General features: G+C 41.0%; 3 protein-coding genes across 10 annotated transcripts; 1 reads left to right on the top strand and 2 right to left on the bottom strand.

The window, feature by feature from the left end:
• Positions 1–6: 6 nt before the first annotated feature.
• LOC104967107 (oxysterol-binding protein 1-like) lies at positions 7–11,789 on the bottom strand. 7 transcript variants are annotated; one of them, XM_010796513.1, is made up of 20 exons: positions 11,631–11,789; positions 10,387–10,557; positions 9,814–10,022; positions 9,108–9,270; positions 8,897–9,008; positions 8,619–8,817; positions 8,372–8,486; positions 8,198–8,258; positions 7,919–8,086; positions 7,599–7,844; positions 7,337–7,457; positions 6,822–6,925; positions 6,595–6,690; positions 5,868–6,052; positions 5,532–5,761; positions 5,350–5,388; positions 5,134–5,181; positions 4,341–4,379; positions 4,194–4,226; positions 7–2,950 (listed from the first exon to the last, which is right to left on the bottom strand). In XM_010796513.1, the coding sequence occupies exons 2-20, from the start codon at positions 10,518–10,520 to the stop codon at positions 2,808–2,810; spliced, it is 2,445 nt and encodes an 814-aa protein (XP_010794815.1). In that variant the 5' UTR covers positions 10,521–10,557; positions 11,631–11,789; the 3' UTR covers positions 7–2,807. The 7 variants fall into 7 exon arrangements, with proteins under 7 accessions (XP_010794815.1, XP_010794814.1, XP_010794817.1 ...); XM_010796512.1 differs by having other exon boundaries at positions 8,198–8,261; positions 11,631–11,788; XM_010796515.1 differs by lacking the exon at positions 5,350–5,388 and having other exon boundaries at positions 8,198–8,261; positions 11,631–11,788.
• Positions 11,790–12,788: 999 nt separating this feature from the next.
• sart1 (spliceosome associated factor 1, recruiter of U4/U6.U5 tri-snRNP) lies at positions 12,789–15,857 on the bottom strand. 2 transcript variants are annotated; one of them, XM_010796510.1, is made up of 2 exons: positions 15,747–15,857; positions 12,789–15,570 (listed from the first exon to the last, which is right to left on the bottom strand). In XM_010796510.1, the coding sequence occupies exon 2, from the start codon at positions 15,529–15,531 to the stop codon at positions 13,216–13,218; it is 2,316 nt and encodes a 771-aa protein (XP_010794812.1). In that variant the 5' UTR covers positions 15,532–15,570; positions 15,747–15,857; the 3' UTR covers positions 12,789–13,215. The 2 variants fall into 2 exon arrangements, with proteins under 2 accessions (XP_010794812.1, XP_010794813.1); XM_010796511.1 differs by having other exon boundaries at positions 15,668–15,854.
• A 61-nt stretch (positions 15,858–15,918) lies between these two features.
• Positions 15,919–23,842, top strand: LOC104967380 (pericentriolar material 1 protein-like). Its single transcript, XM_010796788.1, has 12 exons — positions 15,919–16,088; positions 17,443–17,557; positions 17,717–17,965; positions 18,508–18,834; positions 19,777–19,947; positions 20,521–20,640; positions 20,858–21,044; positions 21,325–21,434; positions 21,707–21,980; positions 22,069–22,219; positions 22,530–22,745; positions 23,650–23,842. The coding sequence occupies exons 2-12, from the start codon at positions 17,462–17,464 to the stop codon at positions 23,840–23,842; spliced, it is 2,094 nt and encodes a 697-aa protein (XP_010795090.1). The 5' UTR covers positions 15,919–16,088; positions 17,443–17,461.
• Positions 23,843–24,173: the final 331 nt, after the last annotated feature.

Raw genomic sequence — 24,173 nt, 5'->3', positions numbered from 1 at the left:
AAAAAAAAAAAAAAAAAAAAATGCATTGAAGGACAGAAAAAGTGAAAAGTATGCTCAGAAAACATAGACGTTACATTTGTATATTTTTACCTATGTTTTAAATACACTTCACACTTCAGGAGCCAACATCAAAAGTTGACATCACATTGGGCATGATCAATAATGTAATGTAGGTAAGTGCAAATACACCTTTAGTCAAGTTTTGAGAGCTGTGGGAAGTTGTGGCAATGTGACAATCTCCACCACGCTGGGCAAAACCAATCTTAGATGGAACAATGAAAGGGATGAAAAGGTAGAAACTTAAGAAAACAAAAGTTAAAAACACACATAAAGGAATTTGTCTACGCAATTAAGAGTCATGGCTAAAAACCAAAATTATTTATATGTTTAAACAGACTGCAGACGTGAAAAATCTGTAATGCAAGATACATTTTTAGTAACATCAAGCTGTACATTCCTCACACATTCTTCATCATGTGTTTGAATGATGTATGAAGGAACATTTAATCACACTAAGGGATGGTTCAAACCTAACATGGTACACTCTGCTCAGATAATTCAGTTTACCACTTCTGAGTAAACAACAATGAAACAGAAAGGAGAAAAAAAAAAAAGCATAAGTGCATTACCTCCATTAGATTATCTATCAATATAACCAGTTAATATCACAGTTACTTTACAATTTAATATATTTACACAGACATATTTGCAACATTACGTTTTGTGATCTTCATTTTCAGTGTTCTCCTTTTAAGTACACTTGAATATAAATGAAATTCAGATTTTTCATCAGCCACACAATCCTTCCACTCATGTGACAAACAACAACGGAGACGAGTACGATGACAGAATTCAGTTTTTGCAATTTCAGCGTACTCACACATTTCATTTTGTGCCAAATGTATATGCAGTGAGGCACTCTTATTGCTGTCTGTTAAAGAAAACTACACTCGCAACACACAACGACTATAATAACCCACATCAAGATTAAAGCTATGATCAATACGTTTGAAGGAAACCAGGAAGACAAAAACACTTTTCCCTTCAATTCACTATTCATCAAGCCAGTATAAATCTGCACAGCTTACATTAATCTCAACTGTTCATTTGTTGAGACTCAGCATTCATTTTGAAAGCAAAGTTTAAACGGTTAATCTAAGCATTAGTGAGAGCACAAACTTTAGTATGAAAATAAGTGTAGTGTGAGTGTGTGAGAATCAAAATAGATTTTATCTTACACATAAGGATTAGAGTCAATCTCAAACTCAAGGTGATTCAATTTGACAAGGCTTTTACTCTGAGTAATGTGGTCAACAACTAAACTATTTTAAAAGTAACTTAGCATTCTGTTTTGGGTTTAGCATGCCCCCTTCACAAATTGTAAAACCGCCCATGTTAAATGTAAGGGGGAACGAGATGTTGCGTCGCAGTTTAAGGGAGATTTTCTTTGACAGGCTTTTGGGGATCTACATAATAGGACATTCTCTGTAAAAAAGTTAAACAACTTCTGGTGGAATGAACACTATATAATAGGAACAAGATAAATGTATAGGATAACGAAGGGACTGTACTTATAAGATTTAAAATAAATTGTCGAAGTAGAAAGATGACAACAAGACAAGGTCCTATATGTTTTTCCCCATTGTGCCATTGGTATTTTTATGCTTCATATTTTCATTGGTACTTAACATAGTTTTCATTAAGGTTCACATTGTTCACCACATTGAACAAAGAAAATATATTCTATTAAGGTTAATGTGCTACTCACAGAAAGGTAGTTATTCTTCCTAAATAAAAAATAGATAGAAAAAAACTTTAATTTGTATTCTTGTGTAGTGAAAAAAGGTTTTAAAAAATCATATATATGTAATGACCCACTACTGTTATTAAGATAACAAAACCAGCCTTAACCGAGCCGAGTGGCTTTATCACAACAAACTACTTTCACATTTCTTCACCATGTGTTTTAGAGTGGGTTTGAGGGATATCAGGATAAAGGAAATCACAAACAAGTGTTGAAACTGACTAGTTGAGGGCAACAAAAAGGCTAATGTGTCAGGTCGTTTCACTTTTTGGAATTAGGTATCATTGCAAATGAATATAAATTGAAAGGCTAACTGTGCATCATGTCTTGGTGTTTGTGAGACTTCTCTTTTTAACAACATTTCTCACTTTGGCCTGTGCCACTCAAGCCCATGCATCGATGCATTTGATTTGGGCTGAAACTGCTATGCTCAATATTCACTGTGTGAACTAATAAAACATTGGGTATGAATACACTTGACTCAAGATGGTGCTGTGCTGGGGAAGTAGCAATAAATTAATTGCAATAGTAGTCAGAATAAGGAGTGTAGAACATTAACAAGCACATGAATAACATACTAGGGAGTAGCTCTTTCTTCCTGAGCAAACCTTGTATCGATCTCATCTGGATGATTTATGCCTTTGAAGAAAAGGCTTTTTAAAGAAAATGCACAATATCACGAACCAGAATAACCTGCTTCCAAAAGCAACTCAAAGGCTGTACCAAAGAACCATGGACTGAGAACAATCACCAGACCAACCAAGATAAACATTGTGTGTTAGAGAGGCAGTGAGGGGAATCTGAACACTAATCATCTGCAATGTGACAACAATGCCACAAAGTGCATTGTATCTACGTTGAGGGGGAAGATGCTCTTAACCCTGAGCAAATCACTTCTGGAAAAGGTGATCAGTTGAAGCTACAGACATTGAAGATTGGATAATGTCAGGCTTGATTCTCCTGATGCTGAAGGTTGGTTCTCCATAGAGGAAGACCGGCCGGGTCAGAAGATCTCGGGGCACATGTCCCAGCTGCCTTGTTCCTTGGCCTCCCAGTAACCGCCCTTGTAGACATGCAGGGTCTCTCCGGAGGCGGGGTCGTCAAACTTATCAAACCACATGGCTTGGTAGTTGTCTGGATGGGCGCCTTAAAAGGAAAGGAAAACAAACATTTAAAAAAGAAGCTTTAAAAAGGAACCTGAGGGGAGGGTGAAGAAGCCACTGAGCCATGACAAAACATCATGCTTAAATCAAGCCGACATGCTCTCAGATAGCTGATGAAGAGATATTTAATGTTTCAATTTCACCTGGCCTTCCGCAGTGTTCATTTCTTAAACAAAAACTATGACCGAAATGTTTTCCATGACTAAAACAAGTAGTTGACAAGATGGCGCAGGTGTCATTAAACACTAAATGTAACTGTCTCACCATACAATACTGTTGACGAAAAAGACAATGTAGTTGGGTTAAAAGAGCCGTTTTATTATTTTCTACAATGAAGCAGTGCCCTTTCATATGGTGTTTGCACACTATCATGATGACTAATCAGCATCCCAAAATGAGCAGTCAGGAGGACTCATAGTAACTTACCAACGTTTAAGTAAAAGATGACAACAACAGAACTTGGCTATATTTCCGCTATAAGATTGACTTTTATTAATCCCAGTGGGGAAATTGTTTCTCTGCATTTGACCTATCCTAGTGTTAGGAGCAGTGGGCTGCCATTTTGAACGGCGCCCGGCGAGCAGTGTAGGGAACAGTGCCTTGCTCAGGGACACCTCGGTAGCACTTCCAGTTGCCAAGCCAAGTCCCTATCGACTTCGCCACCACCACCCTATACAACGTGAACTGAAATACCAATAAAGCTACTGAATGTTAAAATAGTTATGTGTTCCTTTTTTAAGATCAGAAGAATAAAATGCCAACACTTTTAGTCCCCCATAATCTGAACAAAGGATGAGGTTGACTAAATACGATTAAAGCTAACAAGGACATTTGACACAGGACCAAGACAAAAAAAACTGCTTAGAGAATTAACCCCATTCTTTAGATGCACCGTATTCGTAATGACAAACAAATGCTCCCCTAAAACATTCAAGTACCAGGTTTGTGGCAACTCTACAGTGAGCTACAGTCTAAAGGGTTTTCTAAAAACTACCATCACAAATCTAAAAACAAACAAAACAAAAACAGGATGACGGAGAGCTAGACGGATGTTACTTGCTTTGGACTTGAGCTCCATAAGCATTATGATCTGTATTGCCTTCCACTAAGAGACACCAAGTTGCAAAGGGCGTAAAGGGTGAATGGGAAATGGAGAGGATCTAAATCTAGATTATACAAAATACTAGAAAATTGGAAATATTACTTCATGTCATAAGAATACTTGCTTTGAAAAGGAACATGTGATGGTCCATAAGGGGCTGAAAATAGAAGAATTAGGGATGAATCTTTGAGAGTTAGGAAACAAAGAATGGCTATGATCTGAAGATGACTGATACAAAGAGACAGCCAATGAAATGTAAGAGGCTACTTGCATGCAACGGGTGTGAGAGGGGGAGAGTCCTCTGTGTCAGCTTTACACCAGCACAACAAAAAAAGATTTTAATCCACAACTCAAACAGCTTTCAAAATACACACACATTTTGGTTTCATGTCCGTTTTAGAAGTGCTGTGTGGCAATTTAACAAACTTCCAAATGTCCCCTCTGTGGGACCATAGGCCAGACCATATTTGACCTCTAACCCATACATCACTTCCTATCATAAAAAGGGACCTTTTTGCTTATACATTTCAAGATGTCTTTTTACCATCTCTGCACTGAAATGCCCTCTTCCCATCTGTGCTAGACTTTTTTGTTCATTTGGCCAACAGAAGAGTGGGGGATTTCCCTTAAAAACCTAATTGGTGGCAGTGTGAGGCTGATATTGGATCACATTTTAACAGTGCTGGTCTAAGTGGATTATATGATTATATATCTTATTATATATCATTTTAATTGATCAATAGTAACATTGTAGTGTTGTCAAATTGGATTAAAGTATTGTAAGGCCTCTCTCAGCCTGTCCCTAGTAGATCTTTCTACCCTGAACACATTGAAAGTGCATAAGGAGGGAATCTTGAGTCTTTTTTTCAAGACACGTGGGACAAAAAGTGAGTCCTGCACAATTATCAGCCCTTGTTTGAGTAACTGTCAACTCATTAGTATTGACAAGAAACCCCATCAATCTCCAATGGATATATAAGAGTCATTTTTGTCATTGCTGTTAAAATGCTACACAAAGCACGCCTAAAAGTACATATTATGGTAAGCTGTAAAATGATACTTGCTTTCATCTGAAACCTCACTAGCTTCTGTGCCAGTCTCCACTCCATCAGCTAAATGGAACAGACATGGATGAAGGGATGGTGAAAGTGTTAAAAATAAGATGTTGACGACATTTAGCACCTTTTGATGACACACAAACATATTGGACATGTGTTTATTGCATCTAGAGTTAATGAACAGTGTAGGTCTAGGGTTAGGACTAAGAGAAGAGTACTTGCTTTTTAAGGGTGAATCATTGATTGAATCCTCAGTGACAGCTTAGGGTTGAGACAGAGACAGACAGACAAGGTATTTCAAGACAGACAAAGTGGGAAAAGATGAATGGAAAGTGAAACATTGGAACGAAACATGAGGCAAATAGATAAAAAACAAAGTGTATTCCCATCTTCTGTTTGTTTACCTTCCTCAGGTGTGCTAGCTGCTTTAACAAACTCCCTCTCCCTTTCTCTGCGTACAATGCGCTGTTTCTCTTCTAGCTTCTGCTTCTCTGCGTTAGCCTCGTCCCAGCGGCCGTCCTCCATCATCCTCTGGTCAGGGCGCCGCCGGCTGTCTGTCGGAGCCACTCCCTCTTCAGACTCATTGAGCGTCAAGGCCAGTGAGGAGAAGAAGTACATGTTCTCTGCTCCCTCTCTGTAAAGTCATCAACATGAAAGTTAAGAAGCACCAAGACACAACGATTTACAAGCTCCATTAGCTAAAAAGCATTTTCAACTCTCTCAACACTACCGGAACTCACGGTAAAGGGTTCTTCTTCCAGATTTCTTTGGCTTTGAGCGTCTGATAGACGGTCCTCTGTTTGCCTTCAGTGCCGTTCTCGCCTTTACTGCTCTGCATGATCCTGGAGAACTCCATCTTCTCATCCCAGGTTCCTGATAGCACGTAATGCGCCTTCCCATCCTTATCCGTCACTACTCCTGTTACCTGAGAGACAAAGTCAGATTTAATAAAGAATGCTTTTAAAAAGGCCAACAGGAGGCAGTGCAGGGAGACACAATTAAAACAACAGCTCTGCAATTCATTCATTCATTTATTACTGACAACTAAAGCTAAAAGGAGGTGTTGAGCTGGACTCAGTGGCGGTCGATCAAGGATGTAGAATACCTTGGTTGAAGGATATTCTAACCAGAGACCCAGAACAAGATCTGATTGGTTGCTTTCTTTTCTAACAAAAAACCACTGAAATGCGTAGTGCATGGTCCGAGAAGCACAAACAAAATCAACGCAACACTGTAATATTACAGATCAACAACACAGATACCATTCTCATTTATTCATTTATTTATATACATTTTATTACATGTTATTTATATAATTAAATCGATTTTTTTGTTTGTTTTATCTGAGTGTTCCAGGGTATTCTCTGAATACCTTGAAGGCCCTGACGGTTCGCCACTGGCTGGACGACATAATACTGGCTCTTTAGAGCTATATCATAAAAGAAAACAGTGTGTAAAAACACTCACCTTTCTTGGTACATCTCTGGAGAAGTAACTGTAGGGAGCAAACTTGAGGTGGCAGCGATCTCCTGTCTTGTGGTTCACCACGTCGATCTCCCCTGACTAGAAGAGACATTGCTGAGAAGTTACAGATAAACCCAATAGAAGAACAAGCTAAATGTTCTATAAAAGACATCTATGGTATTTATGAATGAGTATTTGTGGTGTTATGGTTTAGTCAGTTTTAAATGTACCTGGTCAATCCATAGTTTTCCAACAATGATATTGTGTACTGTTGTCGTGACTTTCTTCCAAGAGTAGTGATTCTCGCTTTTGTCAAATAAACACTGGATAGAACCTGGGGAAAATAAGAGAAACAGCGATGTTAGGCCTGGTAACCTTCATGTAGGACTGCTCGATTATGGCAAAAATCATAATCTCAATTATTTGGGTCACGATTATTAAAAACGATTATCCATTTACTTTGAAAACATCAATTTATTGGAGAAGGAAAATGTGAACAGTATGTTTTTAACAGTTGATTACCCTGAACTGTAAGTATAATTCAACTGAAAAACCAATAATTTTTTTTTTTAAGTTGAAAAAAAAAAGTAATAATAAAAAGATAATCGTTTTATTTCGATTACGTTGTTTTCGTAATCGTTGCAAGCCATAATCGTAATTGTGATTAAAGTACGATTAATTGAGCAGCCCTACCTTCATGTGTAACCTGCTAATCAATATATCATATTTCACTCTACGCACTCACCCAAAGGCATGATGGAGAGATATTTCCCTCTGAACTTGCTGGCCAGGGTGATTTCTTGTCTGAGGGTCCAGCCCTTTTCAGAGAGGGCATGGTGAGCTGCAGCAGGCGGGTGGTGACTCACCTGAGAGAGGAGAGTGAGGAGAAGAGAGACAGCAAAGTCAAATCCAAATAATGCAACGGATTAAGACTATTCATGCTATTTAACAACCATGCATTAACATCCTTCATGCGTGTTTATTTTTCCAGTGTGTTTTGGACCTACCTGCTCACAGAGGGAGCGGTAGCCACAATCTTTGAGCCGATCGAGCTCAAAGGTTTCTCCCAGCAGAGGATTGAAGGGTTTTCCTGTGCGGTGGACAGTGGTGGAGTAAGAGGAGACTGTGAAAGCGGCCACATAACACATCTGCTCCAGAGAGCTCTGACATTTAGCAGCCTTATCCAGCAGCTCGTAGTACTCCAGGTCTTCAGAGAGACGTTGCAGCATTGAGAGAGGCTCGTTGAAATTCACCTACAAAGAGAACAAGTCAGGTTACTTCTGATTCCTCTCACAGGGGAACACCAACTAGAGTACATGTTTCTCACAGGCATCGGTATCTTCGAGAGCTCCTTTCCAATGCAGTTCTTCATGATGCTCCACAGATTGAGGTAATAGTTGGGCTTGTCCGGGATACGAGTCCGCCTCTGTCTAACTGGCTCCAGCTCAAGGGTCTGTGGAGACTCTGGGTTGGATGCCAAGGACAGTTCATCAAACTGGAAGAAGAGAAAGATTAACGGTCAGGACTTGGCGTGGCGTGTTGACTAGAAGTGGATAAGACAAGTCATTACAAATCAGAACTTGCAATAAAAACAAAGTTTACACACATTAACTGACTGATCGTCCATTCCAGTCTCACAGCTGAACCCACTAGCGTTGCTGCCGGATCTCCTGGCGGACAGAAGAACATACATTTAAAAAGCAGTCCAAAAGAACGGAGCTTAATAACAAACACATTAATTAAAGTGAGAGACATTAGGAAAAGTCGGACAGGTAACCACCTGTGATACTTGGGGTCAGCAGGGACAGTAATAAACTCTGCCGGGTCTTCCATGGCATCAAAGAACTCATTGTCATCATCCTCGTCACTGGCATCACCTTTTCCGGAGACACCACCTGTGGTAAAGCCAGGCAGTGGAAGAATAAATGGCTCCACTTGCCTCAGTTGATTGCCTCAGGTATGATACACAGCAGGCTTACTTAGAGTAGCATCGGAGACAGACGTTCAGTTGTTGTTTTGAGCCTTACCTTTGTTACCTAAGGCTGGATTGCTGAACGAAGAGGGGAGAACTGTAGCGCCTCTGAAAGCCCTTTCCAGGTGATTGTGTTGTTTGGCCAGCTGCTCCAGAGTCTCCTCCAGACGTATCCTCTGGTCTCTCTCGCTGTGTAAGGCCTTCTGCCAGCGCTTACTGTGGCTCTGGGCCAGGGAGAGGAAGTCTCTACATGCCTTGGGGAACATGAGCGACATTTCAGCAAAGGAGACAATGTTGTGCATTCAGAAGCAAATTAACATTTGGGTGACTTACATTAATCATGGCATTAGAGGTGATTCTGAACAGCGTGGCTCTCTCTGTCACTTGTTTCATTTTGTCTCCCACGTCCCCGCTGACACGAAGCGCCTCCAGTTCTGACAAAGACCTGCGTGTGTGGAATAAAGAAATTAATAAAAGGAAACAAATTAAAGATCATTGAATTTAATACAAAGTAATCACTTCTGCTCCGTCTGATAGTTGATACCTTTGTAGAGCAGACCCATGCTTCACAATGAGGTCATTGCAGGTGTTGAGGTCCTCCACCTTGCTGCCCAGTGTGCGTAGTGTTGATTGGATTTCTAAGTTACGGCAGCCTCCACCCTGTCCTGAGGAGGGGGGCGCTGCAGGACATTCGTCACCCGAGTCATCTGACGGAGAGAATGGGGAGGATAATATGACACAAAAAATAATGATAAGAAAATACTTTCCCAATAAAAAATATAAGCATTTTAGCTTGACTTAAAGGTGGGGTAGGTCATTTTGGAGAAACCAGCTCGAGTGCGCTAGAATTTGAAAGTATACAACCGGAAAGAATCTGCCACTTCCTTAAAGAGCCCCTCCTCCAACACACACGAACGCGAACATGACCAATGAGGGCACGAGATAAGTTTGTGCACAGATGGAAGGCTGACAGGCAGGTAGGCCATCCAGTTACTTTAGCCGGGCCGGCTCAGATTATTGGTCGTGCTTTTTACAGCGCCACGGCTTCCACAGATCAATTTTTTTATGTATTTATTGTCAAAGCATTTCATATATTCATTGCTATCGGGATGTTAAGAGCATTCCATGGAATATAACAAAAAGTGTTTCTGAAATAAATTACATACCCCGCCTTTAAATGTTGCTGTACATTTGTATGTGTTGTTATTTAATGTCTCCTGCAGTCTCCAACTGATTTGTTTTCCTCTCACCAGATTCAGCCTGCATGTGGACGGCCTTTGCTTTGGCGAGCTCCAGAGCCGTGATCCATCGCTGCCGCTCTACCTCTGTGCTGGCCTTCAAGTGGTAGGTTTGTGCACCTCCGTTAGAAATGACAAAATTGCACGAGTCTTCCACGGCAATATTGGCTGTGGCCAAGTTGATGGTGCCTCGGCACGTGTGACCCATCTCTGCCTGGCTCCTGGAGCAAAACAGAACAAAGAAAGGTTAAATACGGAGGTTCTAAATCCCTGTTTTGCACAATAAAAAGTAATTATGTGTTTTTCTGATGCAATTTTACATGTCCTTCAAATTGTGCAAACAGAGTTCTGGGAGCTATTAAGAGTGCAATTCAAATTGTTGTGATCTTTAAAAGTTAGAAGAAAATAATATTGTGTTACTGCCAGAAAACATGGTTGTATAAATGTAATATATATTCCCCAACTTAACGCAGCCCTTTCTCAGGTACCACCTTGGCTTCCTTTTGAGCCATGGAAAACCCATCCAGGGAAAACCCTTTAATTTCAAGACATATAATTACAAAATAAGCATGGAGTGTAACTTACCTGTAGTAGGACAGCAGTCCATTGCTCAGAACAAACCAGCGTCTCTGGTAACCTTTAATGTAGTTAGTCCATTTAAAGAGCCAACCCTTGTACGTGTCTCCAGGGGTTGGAGTAGGGGGCTTTGGCTCTGACATCACGACAGCCTGTGCTTTAACTGGGTGAAGTTATAGCCTGTTAAAGAAAAGAAAAAAACGTATCAAGATTTGCATTGATATGAATCATGTGGTGGGCATGATGATGCAAATGTATGAATGAACAGTCTGATGAAAGCTACAGACACTGTCATCTCATCAGTAAATAGTTTATTAATTTTAACAACTTTAGATTTGTAAGTTAAATATGTCTTTCTACCATGACACTAATTTTCTTATTATTAGATGCATAATAAGTATGGATGTTTTGATAAATACATACACATAAGTATACAGTATAAAGAAATGCACATAATCGTAGTCAATCTTTACACATTTGTATTGTTTTCGTAGACGTTTTTTCAATTTAATTTTGGTAATTTGTGCTTTTAATATATTTATCTTAATTTTATTTATAAATACACCTATTATTTTCCATAGGTTACTTTCGAAGGCTATGATTTACCTTTATAATGCAGCCTTGTCGTTGTACCGTACGGCTATTTCTTTGCACGTACAGTAAGAGCGTTACAAAAAACGAAAACGGAATCAAATATCATGAATGTGTCCACAATACGTGGCCAATAAGGTGGTTCTGGTTTTTGTCAATGTTGCAAGAGCTATGTACGTTAGGTAAATCCATGGAAGTCACCAATTTATAAATCGGAAATAGCATACTGAGCCAATAATCTATAAATACGCTACGATAGTTCGCTTATTGTCGTAAACCTGAAATCTGGAAATTACAACACATCACAAACGCCTCAGTGCTGACATGACTCCCAATACTCTGTTTAGCTAACATGTAATGGCACTGCGTTGACATCTCTCAAAGACTGAGAGCAGCCGACACCAGTCGTGTTAACACTCCGGTTATTTAAAGGATTACTAACAGATAAACACATCCGGGACAGTGAGGCACTTCGAGGAACTATAAGTCATTTGCGAACACCAAAGCTACTTAAACAGTGTCCGTCACTAAGCTCGCTGTTAGCTACACAACAGGAAGCTGTCAAACAGCCTGACAGACGATGCTAACGATCAATCCCCTCATCCCCTCGTCCTGTGTCTACGTGACATTAAGACATATTATTACATGACGCTCACTCTTACCGTGCGAGACTTCAGCTGTTAACGGCCTGCATGTCGTGTTGGATGAAGCGATGTTAGCTCGCCTGTGTTAGCTTTGCTAACTACTTTCATGGATGTATTAAGGAGAGCAGCTACTTTGCTACAGGTTATTCACCTTCCTCTTCTTTCGATTTAATGGCAGCTTGCATCCTGAATGTTGCACTACTGCCCTCTTCTGGTGTCAGATACCTCCTACAGAGTCCAGTTTCTCAGATATTTTATCATGCTGTTCTTATTTGGAGGCTGACCAAGCATCTTCTTACTTTTCAACCTTCTAGACTCCATTATCTGAACCTCTGCTCAGTGGCTGAAGAAGTCTTCATATATCAAGCAATACCAGTCTAAAATAGTATGTTATAACTAAAGGCCCTGCAATAGAATATAAGACAATGTACTTGTAGTAATATTCCACTTCTGCCGCTGCTTTACCCAAATATTGTACTTCTTCCATGATGTCTTTCTCTCCTATACGTACTTCACAAAGTGTTCACAATCATCAGTTAGAAGCTACCCATACTGTGAAAGTGTGCTTTTCATCAACTTTCTCACAATACCAATGTATTTACTCCAGTTATAAAGTTATTCAGTGTCCCAGTTAGTACTTACATACTTTAACATAAGAAAGGTCTTTAAAAATGCAGGACTTGGACATGTATACGAGTATTTTTAGCGAGGTATTAGTACTTTTGCCTAAATGAATAAATAAAGTGCATACCTCTTCCACTACTTCTGTTGATTAATTTTTTCCTCTGAGTTAAAAAGGTATAATAAAAATGTTAACTTGTTTTTTAACACCTGTCTTAAATTACCATTTCATTTTTATTGACTATAAACTATTCCTGAAATGGTGAACAAGAGTTGAATTTTATCAACGAACAACACTGTCTTCTGCCTTTGCAAGGCTTCCCGTTGTACTCACCCCATTTGACACAGTCAAGAGTAGAATGGTGTAGAATACATATTCATATTGTGCGGTTATTCTCTAATTCGCAAATCAAAAAGGCCAACTATTATATTATTGAATGTAAATGCAAAACCATATCAATGGTGCATTGATGCAATACTATTAATAGGACAGGAGAGATGTTAATATTCAGTTTTAAAACTATTCACAACGTGCAATTAAAAAAAAAAACGTTATTTCGTTCACATTTTATTAAAAACAGAATTGAATTTGCCATCTACTTTTGCTATCAATAAAAAGAACCAAAATGCATTTTAAACCTTTTGATAAACATATCTTGCCTTGTTCTAGTACTAGTGAACCCGTTATAATACTCATTCCACAAAATATGCAAAAGCTGTCATTAACCGAAACAAAAGCATTTAAAAGTGTTACATAAAAAAAAAGTAGGTTCTCATCACAACATAATTTCTTTGAGTTACTCTTTACCCTCGCAAGTAAGCAACAAAGAAAACAATAAAACATCGATCTAATTTGCCTTAGTTTTATTAGACAAATCTTTACTACAACACTACAGATTGTATGAAGTAGGAGCAGTTACTTTACTTAAAACATCTTATGTGTATGTGTTTGCGCTTAACATAATTCACTCTTCCCCCAGACTCATTTGGTGATGTTATTTGCATTCATACTTTTCCCACTCCCACTAAGCACAAGGTAAGGGGTTTTCTGAGATTTCTGCTTCTCCTGAAGCAACGCCACCGTCCCCAGAGGAGTGTCACTGCTGCTCATCTTCTTCAGCAGGGCTTCTTCCTCCAGCTTTTTCATCCTCCTCTCGGTCTTCATTTTTCCGGACCCTTTCCCGTGGAATCGATGTGAAAGCTGCCTGAAAGCTTCTTTTGGAGTGAGTCTCCGCCCAGATTCATCCACATACTCAATCTTGACCTCTGGCTGATAGGCGTCTTTATCCTTGAAATCTTGAGTGAAGCCTCTGTATTCTTCTCTGCGACTGTATTTGTCATCAAAGCCCACCTTGTCCTCAATGCAGTAGTTGTCATTTGGCAAGGCGCCTTTAGTGGCTCTGACACGGGACATCTTCTGCATCTCAGTGTCCAATAGACCTTTGTTTTTGCACAGGTGCAACGCAGCAGCAAGCCCCGAGCTGACAATGGGCTCCTCGTCCAAAATGGTGGCAGAGGCAGTGGAGAAGTCCGGCGCTTTCTGCTCCTCATCCAAATTGACTGTGCTCCATCCAATATTCTCATCCATGTCCGAGTCTGGATCTCCAGCGTCATCTTTCTCTTCCTTCTCCTCAAAGTCAATAATTTCCTCTTGGTCTTCTCTATTGCCCGAGAGCCCATAGGTTGGAATATCACCCAGTGTTCTGCAAAACTCTGAGATGTCGTTGAAAACAATGTTATTCTTCATCTCAGGATCGTCATCAGGACTGGCTTTATCAAGCTCTTTAATCTTCTCAGCCACCTTCTCCCCAGAGTCTTTGAGAAGCTGCTTTTGCCTCAGCTTCCTCCCTTTCTCCAGTTGTTTCTGCAGCTCCTGCTCGGCCTCATCCTCTTCAATTACAGCAGGCTCTGGAGGTGTGAAGTCATCATCATCACTAATGTCCATTTCAGCCATTCTAACGTCATCAGACAACAGGGGGATATCTTGGGACAGTTGGACCATCTCCACCGGCTTTACTTCCTCACTCCCTTCTTCCAGCTGTCTGCGGCCGCGACCACGGGCCCTGGAGCCAAAGTCAGTGTTGCGGGTGTCGACAGCAAGCTCATCTGCAACTGTCAGCTTGTCCTTCTTCCTGATCTTTCGCACACGCTTTTTTGTCTTTTTAAAGCCCGTCATTTCCTGAAGTGTGTAATACTCCGAGGCAATAGAGAGAGCAGGCATCTCCAAAGACTGGGCCTGGTCTCGTAGAGCTTCTCTCATGGCCTGAATCTCCCGCTCTCGCTCCCCGTCAGCAAAGCCTCCTGTATTCAGCCGGAAACTCTTTTTCTTTTCACCCTCAATTTCCTCATCATACTTTGACAGTACCGTTTTGGGCTTAAACGCGACCATGTCATCCACACTCTCATCTTCTGCATAGGGCTTGTATTCAGGCTTCTTCTTTTTTAACTCCACATTCTTCTCTGCTCTTTCCCTGTCGATAAGATTAACATTTACAAGCACATCTTCCTCCTCTACAAGCACACCTTTGTCTTGTAGAGTCAGGATGATAGTCTGGCCCTCATTGAAGGAATCCACCTTGTGCTGCACTTTGAGTCCCTTTAGATCTTTAGCTGTGTAGGCGTCTTTTTTGCGATGTGCAAACTCCTCCTCCACCAGACTGCTGACACCAAACTCCTCATCCATCTCTTGCAGAACTTTGGCTCTTTTCTCTGCCATTTCTTTCTCTTTTGCCATCAGTCGGCTTCTCTCTACCCAGGCAGTGGTGTCATCCAGCCAGTCCTCCTCTGCTATGGTCTTGACTTTTCCCAGTTTTAGATTCTGGATGCGTTTTTCTTTCATAGCAGCAAGCTTCTCTCTCATATCTTTCTGCTTCTTGATGAGAACAGGGTTGATGGTCTCTGCCACCTTTGGATCTTCTTTGGTGCCGAGCTCCTTCTTTTCTACCTCTAATTCCAGAGGCTTCAACCCCAGCTTGGCTCGGAGTTTGTTTGTCTCCTCGATGCTGAGAGACGCATCTCCGCTTGCAGACTGAGGTGCAATTTCTGCCTTGCTTCCTTCATACCCAAGATCAACTTTCTCCTTCTTCACCCGTGGCTCCCCGGTGCTCCTCTCGCCTTTGCTACGGCCCTCTCGCCCGCTTCTTTCCCGGGACCTGGAGCGTTTTCGTTTATCTTTATCCCTTGTCCCATCTCGTTCTGTAGCGTCTCGGTCCTTATGACGATGTTTCTTATGTTCACGACGGCGTTCTTCTGTATCCTTGTCGCGGCTCTTCTCCTTGTGTTTCTTGGATGACCCCATTATTTCCTTCGAAGATTACAGCAGTTGTTAAAAACGAAGCTGTTGTGGAGAAAAAAAACGTGTTAGATGTTGCTCCTTCGATTACAAGCTCACATTAGCTTTGAATGCTAAGTGGCTAACCGACGACACAACTCACTCAGTACGGGTGAAAAAATAAAACCTCATGTTCAAAATTCGATATCAACCAACAAAGAGTAGGAATGTGGAAAAAATACCCAGCCAGCTGTGTCGTCTTCTTCACACCAGGTTAACCACTCCACACCACGGACAGGCATACAACTTTATACATCGTCAAACAAACACCGACAGTGTTTCTGTTTCCGGCACTTCCTGTGGTGGAAGGCTAGCTACAAACGAATGTATACCGCCACCTGCTGTATGGGAGTGTTTATATCAGGCCAGGATCACATCCATGAGTTGATGTTGCTGCGTTTTGGGACCGATAAGACGTTGTTATTTATCAGTTGTCTTTAACAACAATGAGAGAGCATCTGTAAAACCGTTACTGTAATATATGAAGTGCTTGGCACCGACATCTTCTTCTCTTTCTCTGCATGGTAATGGTGACATTCCTTATCCTACACTGTAAGCTAACTTAGCAAGCGCAGTTTTAAATAACATGACTAAAATGCCAGTATTGTAACCTGCTGCGTTTGTCGTTAGCTAATGTTAGTGTCATTTAGTGTTGACAGTTTGCAAACATCTAGTTTGGAGCGATAACATAATTATCAGCTCGAAGTCTAGCTCTGCTACGCGAGCTAAGATGCTTGTTTGCTTAAACTTTTATCGAGACATTTAAAGTTAGCTCAGTTCTGCAGTGATGCTAGCTAGCATTAGCGAGGTACCTCAGCAAGCTTGGCAACTTTCGCTGCTCGTTAGCATAAGGTCTTGTGATTGTTTTGCCGACACATATAACGTGTTGTGGTGTTAAAGATTCGACGCAACGTTAAGCAGCGGGTTAGCTGCTGCACATCGGGGTTATGGCGTGTTGCCATGGCGATTGTGAGACAGAAGTAGATCACATATGTTAAGCTAGTAAAGTTTCTCTCAAGATAACAGGCTACGTACACTCCTACACTCTTAACGTTTGGTTAAGCTAGGTTAACTGCAAGTGCTTGAATGGTGAGTGATACACTTTCTGTAAGCTAACATTAGCTGGTGTCACTGTGGGGAGCAGTGACAGAGAGCTCGTGCTGCTTATTGTTTTTCCCCGGGAATTGGAGCGGGCCACATACAAAACCCACCAACGGCTGCTAACGGCAACGGTCAAACAGTTAGTTAGCTATATGGCGATAGCTACATTAGTGCGTCAAAGTATTGAGGTTTTCAAGCTGGTCATGATTTAAGAGTAAACATTAGCCAAAGTAAAGGCTGTTGGAAAGACATGACGCATGTGATGCTTTAATTTAACGTTAACAGTTTAGTTAAACCTTTCTGCGATATTAACTTAAGCGTTAACCGCCAAACCATCTTCTTACGTATGGTGAGTAACATTCATTTGTAGTCACTAATAGCCTACTAGTGTTATTGTTGCCATTACAACATTTTAATTACAGTGAAATGTAAAATGTTCTGTTGTTTTTAGGCACCAACTTTAAGTTAAGAGTGATCGATATGAACCAAAACCAGTCGTCAGTTGGCTAATCATAAGTTAAGATGGTTTGACACTCCCATAGTTCCCTAAATGCCTTTTCTTGTTTGTTCTTTAATGTAGGTTAAACGTATGTAACTTGGTTGTTGTTCTTATTCTGTGGTCCCATGCAGTGATCAGTATCTCTTTAGTTGTGAATTCCAGCAAGCCTTTTCCATGACGGTGACATATCTTTCTCCTGCTCTGTTTTTAATGTAGACTTGTATACCTCGCCTTTTGTTCTTTGTGGTGACCAATATACACTTTGGTGTGGATTCCAGCAAGCTTTAAGTGGGTGACATGGCAACAGGAGGCACTCCTTTTGATGACAGTGCAGAAGAGCTGCACGACTGGACTATAACCAATGGCAGTCTGGAAGATAGACTCAACAACCTGGTAAGACAGAACCTAAAATCAATGTTGCTCTATCTTGTTCCTATCATGGCTTATTAATGTAATCGTATGTATGATATGTGTGTTACACAAGATAATAATATGTCCCTATTAAAGTAAACATTTATAATAAATAGTGCAATTTTTTTTGCTGTTCATCAGGACTGGGGTGTTCAGCAGAAGAAAGCAAACCGATCCTCAGAGAAAAACAAGAAGAAGCTGTCAGCTACGGTGGTGGAGAGCCGCCTGACTAATGACATTTCACCAGAATCCACCCCTGGGGCCGGTCGCAGGAGATCCCGCACCCCTCATTCCTTTCCCCACATCAAATACTCCACCCAGATGTCTGTCCCAGACCAGGCTGAGCTGGACAAGCTGCGTCAGAGAATCAATTTTACAGACCTGGATGAGGTGAAAAACGGCGGCACTTTATTATAAATCGTTTCTGGTTTTACATATGTCTCAGGCAAACATAAGCACGAAGAGGCATGAGAGGCACAAACACTGATGATTATACAAAGCTTACCATTTCAAGATTCACTTTTATTATATTTTCAAGGACATGGAATACAATTCCTAATGCTTATCAGACTCTTCAACAAAAAAATGCATACTTCCTTCAGTGATAAAATGCCAAAGCATTGCCATGAGGAATCGGCTGGCAGTAAAGAAAAGCAAAATATATATATTTAAACTCTAGCCTAGGTTTGGTTGGCTAAACTTGTTCTGCTGTGGATTTGAAGTTGGCAGAATGGCAGAACAGAAAAACATGTAAAATCCATAAGGCCATTTCATGGTGAACAAAGTTTAAAATAGTTGTGTTCTGAAAACAAAAATGATTATGAAACATTTCTAACGATTTATTAACAATAAAAAGAGGAGATCTTCATGGAAAAAATACCCAAATGCTTGAGTAGTAAATTGTCTGAATTTGATCTTCTTTTGTTACTCAGAGGAGCATTGGCAGTGACTCCCAGGGGCGTGCCACAGCTGCCAACAACCAGAGGCAGCTGGCTGGAGAGAACAAGAAGCCCTACAACTTCCTACCTCTTCATGTGAACACTAACAAAAGCAAGGAGCTGCTCCATCCCTCCTCGTCTGCCCCAGCCACACCAGCTATCACCAAGGAAACCAAGAAGCAGGGCCCAGGACTCAGGGATACTTTAACCCCTTTGGTTCCCAGCAAGGAAGCTCAAAGGCTCACCCGTGGCAGTACAGAGAGGGGGCCCTTAGCGCACAGAGAGTATGGGAGAGGAGAGCCCAGAATAGACAGCAGCCAGGTAACATTGTGTTTGGTTGTTGCCATGGTTTTGTCAGCTCTTACTCTTGTTGATCTGCAACTTGATGCCATGTATACTGAGGATTGAGCCAGACTATGAGGAGTTTGTCAATTCTGGTTACGATATGGTCCAGTAGATTAAGTCGATGCTGAGCTAAAGCATTTACTTAATAAGTGTATATGTGTATAAGTGAGACATACTGGTGGTGTTTAAGGGGAAAGTCACAGTTATAGCTGGTTATAGCAAGTCATTCAATAAGTGTTAAGATATTTCACTATGAAACACAAGTGTTAACCGTTTGGTGGTGCTAGATATAAATTAAGAGGATAAGTATTTATCAGTAAAGGGCCATATATATTCCTCAGTCGTTGGTAGAGAACAGAAACAGAGCTCAAAGAGCTTGATTACATTCTTACTGTAAAACAACTCAAAATGAAACACGACATTGCTCCTAATTGCTGGCTGTGTGAATCAGTATGCTAACACGTTTGCATTAATCAACATAATATGTTATTTCAAGTCAGTGTTGACAACTACTGCTGCCCCCAGGTGGCCAGATATATCAGGTTTAAGACTACTAATCCTCCTTAGAAAGACATTATTTTCACATTTAAACGAAATCAAGCACTTTTCACATGTAAATGTGGAAGTGTCTCGGTATCTCTTCGCTTCTAGCTACTGTGTGAAACCAAAACTAGGATGAAAGTGAGGGAGATCTAGTGCAGCTGAAACTAGGCTGTATTTAGGGCAATTTATAAATATGCTACCCCTGGCGCCTAGTGAGTTTTGTGCCCCACCCCTTTCTGCCCTTATTAAGCCTAGTCTGAGCTGTCGCTACAGATGCTGTCGCCTTTCCTTACGTATTCCTATGTTTCCTTTTCAATTACTTTTTGAAACCCACACCCATACACCACCCTCCTCTCTCTCTCTGCTTGGTCTCAGGTGGTGAGCAAACTGGTACAGATCCGGGAGTACATCAGTAAGGCCAGCTCCATGCGGGACGACCTGGTGGAGAAGAACGATGTGCCGGCCAATGTGGAGCGTCTCTCCCATCTCATCGACCACCTCAAGGAGCAGGAAAAGTCATATTTACGGTTTCTGCAGAAAATGCTGGTAAGTCTGTCATTTTTTTTATTTTGAAAAAATCTTTTTCAGAATGAATCTAGTTCTTGGCATTTCTAATGCTCGTAGACAAAGGTATACATTTGTTTGTGTGTGAAGCTTGTTTGTTTGCTTATTTATGGTTGTAATGGAACTGGTTTTCGTTTCTATCTTGGCAGCTTGGCACACATTTATTTTTAATTATGTTCATGTTTCATGTGATGATACAATTAGGACATTCAGTAGCCTGCTACCTTCCATTGCAGCAGGTTGGCTTTCTTAATGGTTTGGTATCACTTTGCCTTCAATGGAGCGTTTCTGTGAAATATATTGTAGTATTTGCAGGCACTTAATTTTCTGTTTTGCAAAAGGGAAATCTAAATAACTACAAGTGTTTTTCTCACCATATCTATAAATAAACATTCTCATATATAGAACATTTAGAGGAGCTTATTAAGTTTTGAATAATGTACAGCTTTTAGGTTGATAAGAAATGTCAAACAATTGTTGGAAAAAGGGTGTACTGCATACTTTCCTTTTCAGTTATCATTAAGTCTCTTGCTGCTTTTTCCAATACGTCTGTAGACACGGGAGAATGATGAGGATGAGGTGGGGACCCTGGACTCCGCAGTGGGCTCAGGTTCACTTGCTGAGAGCACTTCTCTTAACATTGAAGTCCGATCCTCAGATGCTTCGAATGGAACGGTGTGTACCTTTGCCTTAAACCTTTATAATTAAAAGGTAATTGCAATTTATGTAAAGAAAGCAATTTGTCTTTGATTTGCTTTTCTCGTTGTGAGTTAGATTTATTTGCTGTGTCAGTACCTGATGAGCCTCTGTTACCTTTTTCTGCTGAGTAGCATCCCAGCAGTGTTTTGTTTTGTGCAGTGTTTGTAATGCTATCTGGATGGAACTATTGTAGGGCGGACGGACAGAAATGGTGCGAGCTGACCAGAAGGAAGAGTTGGAGAATCTGCGTAAGCAGCACGAGCTGTTGAAGAAGATGCTGGAGCAGCAGGAGCAGCTCAGGGCCCTGCAGGGCCGACAGGAAGCACTAATGGCCATGCAGGACAGTGCAGAGCAGGCACTGGCTGTGATTGAAGACACTGGTGAGATACACAGTCACAGGCCTATTCACAATCGCAGACAGAAGTATAGATCACTTTTCTTCCAAATCTGAAATACATCAATGAGAACTCAGTTGATATCCTTTTTAAGAAACAGTTATTACACAAAATGATTGTATTAATAGAAGGTATATTTGTGTTTTAGTATATTCTGGTAAATATGTCAAGAAATGTATCCACTTAATGTCATATTTGATGCTGAACATAAATTAAACAAACATTCACCTGGTTTAATACATTTGACATTTGTTGTTGTCATCAGTTGTCACAGAAACGACAGGCAGTGTTTCTGGCCTGAGCATCACATCAGAACTGAATGACGAGTTGAACGATTTGATCCAGCGGTTCCACAACCAGCTGCATGATTCTCAGGTACAGTAGTAGAATATGCATTTGGGCTGCCATTGCCTCCTTAAATAAAAGCAAATATTTCCTCCTTCCTGCTCCGAACTGTCTTCTGACTAAATGCCGCATTATGTCACTATGTTAAGCTATTTACTTTGCATCACGTCTCATATGTAATTATGGCTTGTTCACCCTTAGTCTACCTCTGACTAGACAAGCCATGTCAACATGGGCAAATATCTATTAACTGTTAAATAACAAATGTTTAGCTCACGTATTTGATTATTTATGTCTTGTAGACTAAAACAGTGCCAGACAACCGTCGGCAGGCAGAGAGCCTGTCCCTCTCCAGAGAGGTGTGCTGGTCTCGGGCTCCCCAGGCTGTTGGTCCTCCTCAGCACAGGCCTCTCCTCCACTCGGCCTCTGGCCCCCACACTGGCCTAGACATGGGGGCAACAGCTGCCAGTGCCAAACTCACTAAGCTCCAAGAACTCCAAGACAAAAAGCAAACCATGGACAAGATCCTACAGGAGCTGCATTCACTCAGAGACCAGACACTAAACAACAACTCATGTAAGAGTATTTTCAAAGGCATGTTTTGCAGTAATATGTGGCTTTTCTACCTATAAAGTGTAGATAAACTGTAAGTGATTCTTTTCAGGTCGTGGCCTGTCAACACAGTGCAGTCTGAGTATGGGAGCGTCATCAGACTGTCCATCTGCTCTCTGCTCTAATGGGGCCTCAGCTTCCACTCCCTTTCATCCTTCACTCACACAACACCAGAACAGCTCCAATTCCACAGACAAGCTCAGGTAAACACGAAAACACACGCAGCTGAATAGGCAGCTCAGATATCAGCAGCAGGGAGTTGTACAGAGTGTAGTGAAACCTTGCAGGCAAGCCAACAAGTTTTAGCCTTTTTGCTAAAGTCTTCTTGATCACGTCGCTTAGCACCCATGCTTTTCTGGAGGTGCTTTTCTGTAGGTGACTCAACACAATTCATTTTTGGAGAAGGGCAATTGTGAAGACATTGTGCAATTGTGTGACGTAACCTTTATTATTATTTAGCCTGGTACACATTCACATTTCATCTAAACTTTTGTTGTTCTTTTCCTTACACAGGAAGCTAAAGGAGGTCCACAAACGTTTGAATGAACTGCGGGAACTGGTTCAGTACTACGAGCAGACTTCTGATATGATGGTGGACGCGGTCAATGAGAATGTGAAAGAGGATGATGATGAGGAAGAGGAGGAGGAAGATGAGACAGAGGACAGTTCAATGTTTGATGCCCTTTTTGACTCTGAGCAGGAGAACCGCCAGCCTGTAACCAACATCAGGTGTGTTTTGTTTCCACAAGTATACTTCAGGTTAACTGAAGAGTCATGGTATTGTAGGTCATAAAACATTCGTAAGATGATATGTGATAAGAAAGTCATTGTATAATATGTTGCAAAATTGTTGCACAGAGGCGAAGTCCCTCCCTTTCCGAGGGACCTCCATGGGACCTTATTTCGGGAAAAGTATGTATTGCATCTTTCGATCCCGTTTGAATTGTGCCACGAATTACACATATGATGTTTGTCAATTTAAAAGATAATTTTGCAAGTGAAAAAAATTAAAATGTGTCGTAAAACTGTGAAGTAACACTTTTTTCTGTGTGAAACCGCTCAATGAACTACATCTCCCGTCTCGCACCACACACCAAGAGGGCCATCAAGTTAGCACACTTCACCTCTTTCTTTCAGAATGAGGCGAAAAGTATTAAACGAGGTGAAAATCACTCCAAGTCTGGGCATGTTGAGAGCTGTACATACACACAAGGGGAGTTAGTCGGTTCGTAAAAGCCAGCATGCAGGACCGGGATTCTGGGATTTGTAGTCTTTCTAGTTGCGTATTTTTCATAGTCTTATATTTCAACAGTTTTAAGACAAACTGTGACTTTTTTGACATGGACATTCTTTTTTAAGATTGACAAACATCATATGTGTGTAATCCGTGGCACAATTCAAACGGGATCGAAAGATACGTTTTCTCTCCCCATTGACTTCAATACATACTTTTTCTGAAAATAATGGAGGTCCCCGGAAGGGCAGGGACTTCGCCTCTCTATTATACTGAAACCCTTCCAATTGGAGGAGATTGTTGTGTTGTTTTTGTTGTTGTGCTCAAGTTACAGTGTGTTGAATTCTCCTTCTGGCCTTTTGATGTCTAAATAACAGTCCCTGCCCTTTCTGTCTGTAGGAACCCACAGCGCAGCGGGAACTGGACAGACTTGAACAGCCTGACCAACAGGCGCGCTGTGAGGGGCAGCGCCACTAACAACCGTGATGGCAGACTCAACACCGAGTGTGAGATCAACAACCGGTCAGCAGCCAACCTCCGCAGCCTCAACATCCCATCAGCCATAGGTACACTCATGCACATGCTTACATAGAACCGTGTAACAGCTGATGGTCATCTTCCTTTGTGTAGTATTGTATTTTCCTTAACCCTTCCATAAGTGGGTCAAAAAGGACCCGTATTAGAATAATGTGTTTTTATGCCATTTTTGTCATTTTATTTAAGAAAAATCACTTGTATAATATTTAGTATTATATTTTGGTTAACTCTAGAAATATTTTATATTTAATTTTTCACTATTTACAATTTTAGAAAAATTCTTTACATTTGGAAAAAAAACGTTTTGAACATATCGATGCAAAGATCTCCGCTATTCTGAGACCCTCACAGTATTCCAGTCCCTTTCCAAACTCATCTCTTCTCCT

This window comes from Notothenia coriiceps, unplaced genomic scaffold (assembly GCF_000735185.1).
Source record: "Notothenia coriiceps isolate Sejong01 unplaced genomic scaffold, NC01 NC01_scaffold00037250, whole genome shotgun sequence".
Taxonomy (NCBI): domain Eukaryota; kingdom Metazoa; phylum Chordata; class Actinopteri; order Perciformes; family Nototheniidae; genus Notothenia; species Notothenia coriiceps.
The sequence above is the reverse complement of the archived record's forward strand: the minus strand, read 5'-3'. Positions and strand labels throughout refer to the sequence as shown.

Excerpts from the sequence above, each read along its gene's own strand:
- LOC104967107 (XM_010796512.1), bottom strand. The coding sequence starts at position 10,520 with ATGTCAGAGCCAAAGCCCCCTACTCCAACCCCTGGAGACACGTACAAG. Across the intron at positions 8,262-8,371 it reads GCTGACCCCAAGTATCACAG|GAGATCCGGCAGCAACGCTA; the intron begins GTGGTTACCTGT and ends TCTGTCCGCCAG. Across the intron at positions 5,182-5,349 it reads CAATGATTCACCCTTAAAAA|CTGATGGAGTGGAGACTGGC; the intron begins GCAAGTACTCTT and ends TGTTCCATTTAG.
- sart1 (XM_010796510.1), bottom strand. The coding sequence starts at position 15,531 with ATGGGGTCATCCAAGAAACACAAGGAGAAGAGCCGCGACAAGGATACA.
- LOC104967380 (XM_010796788.1), top strand. The coding sequence starts at position 17,462 with ATGGCAACAGGAGGCACTCCTTTTGATGACAGTGCAGAAGAGCTGCAC. Across the intron at positions 19,948-20,520 it reads GGTTTCTGCAGAAAATGCTG|ACACGGGAGAATGATGAGGA; the intron begins GTAAGTCTGTCA and ends ATACGTCTGTAG. Across the intron at positions 22,746-23,649 it reads CAGCCTGTAACCAACATCAG|GAACCCACAGCGCAGCGGGA; the intron begins GTGTGTTTTGTT and ends TTCTGTCTGTAG.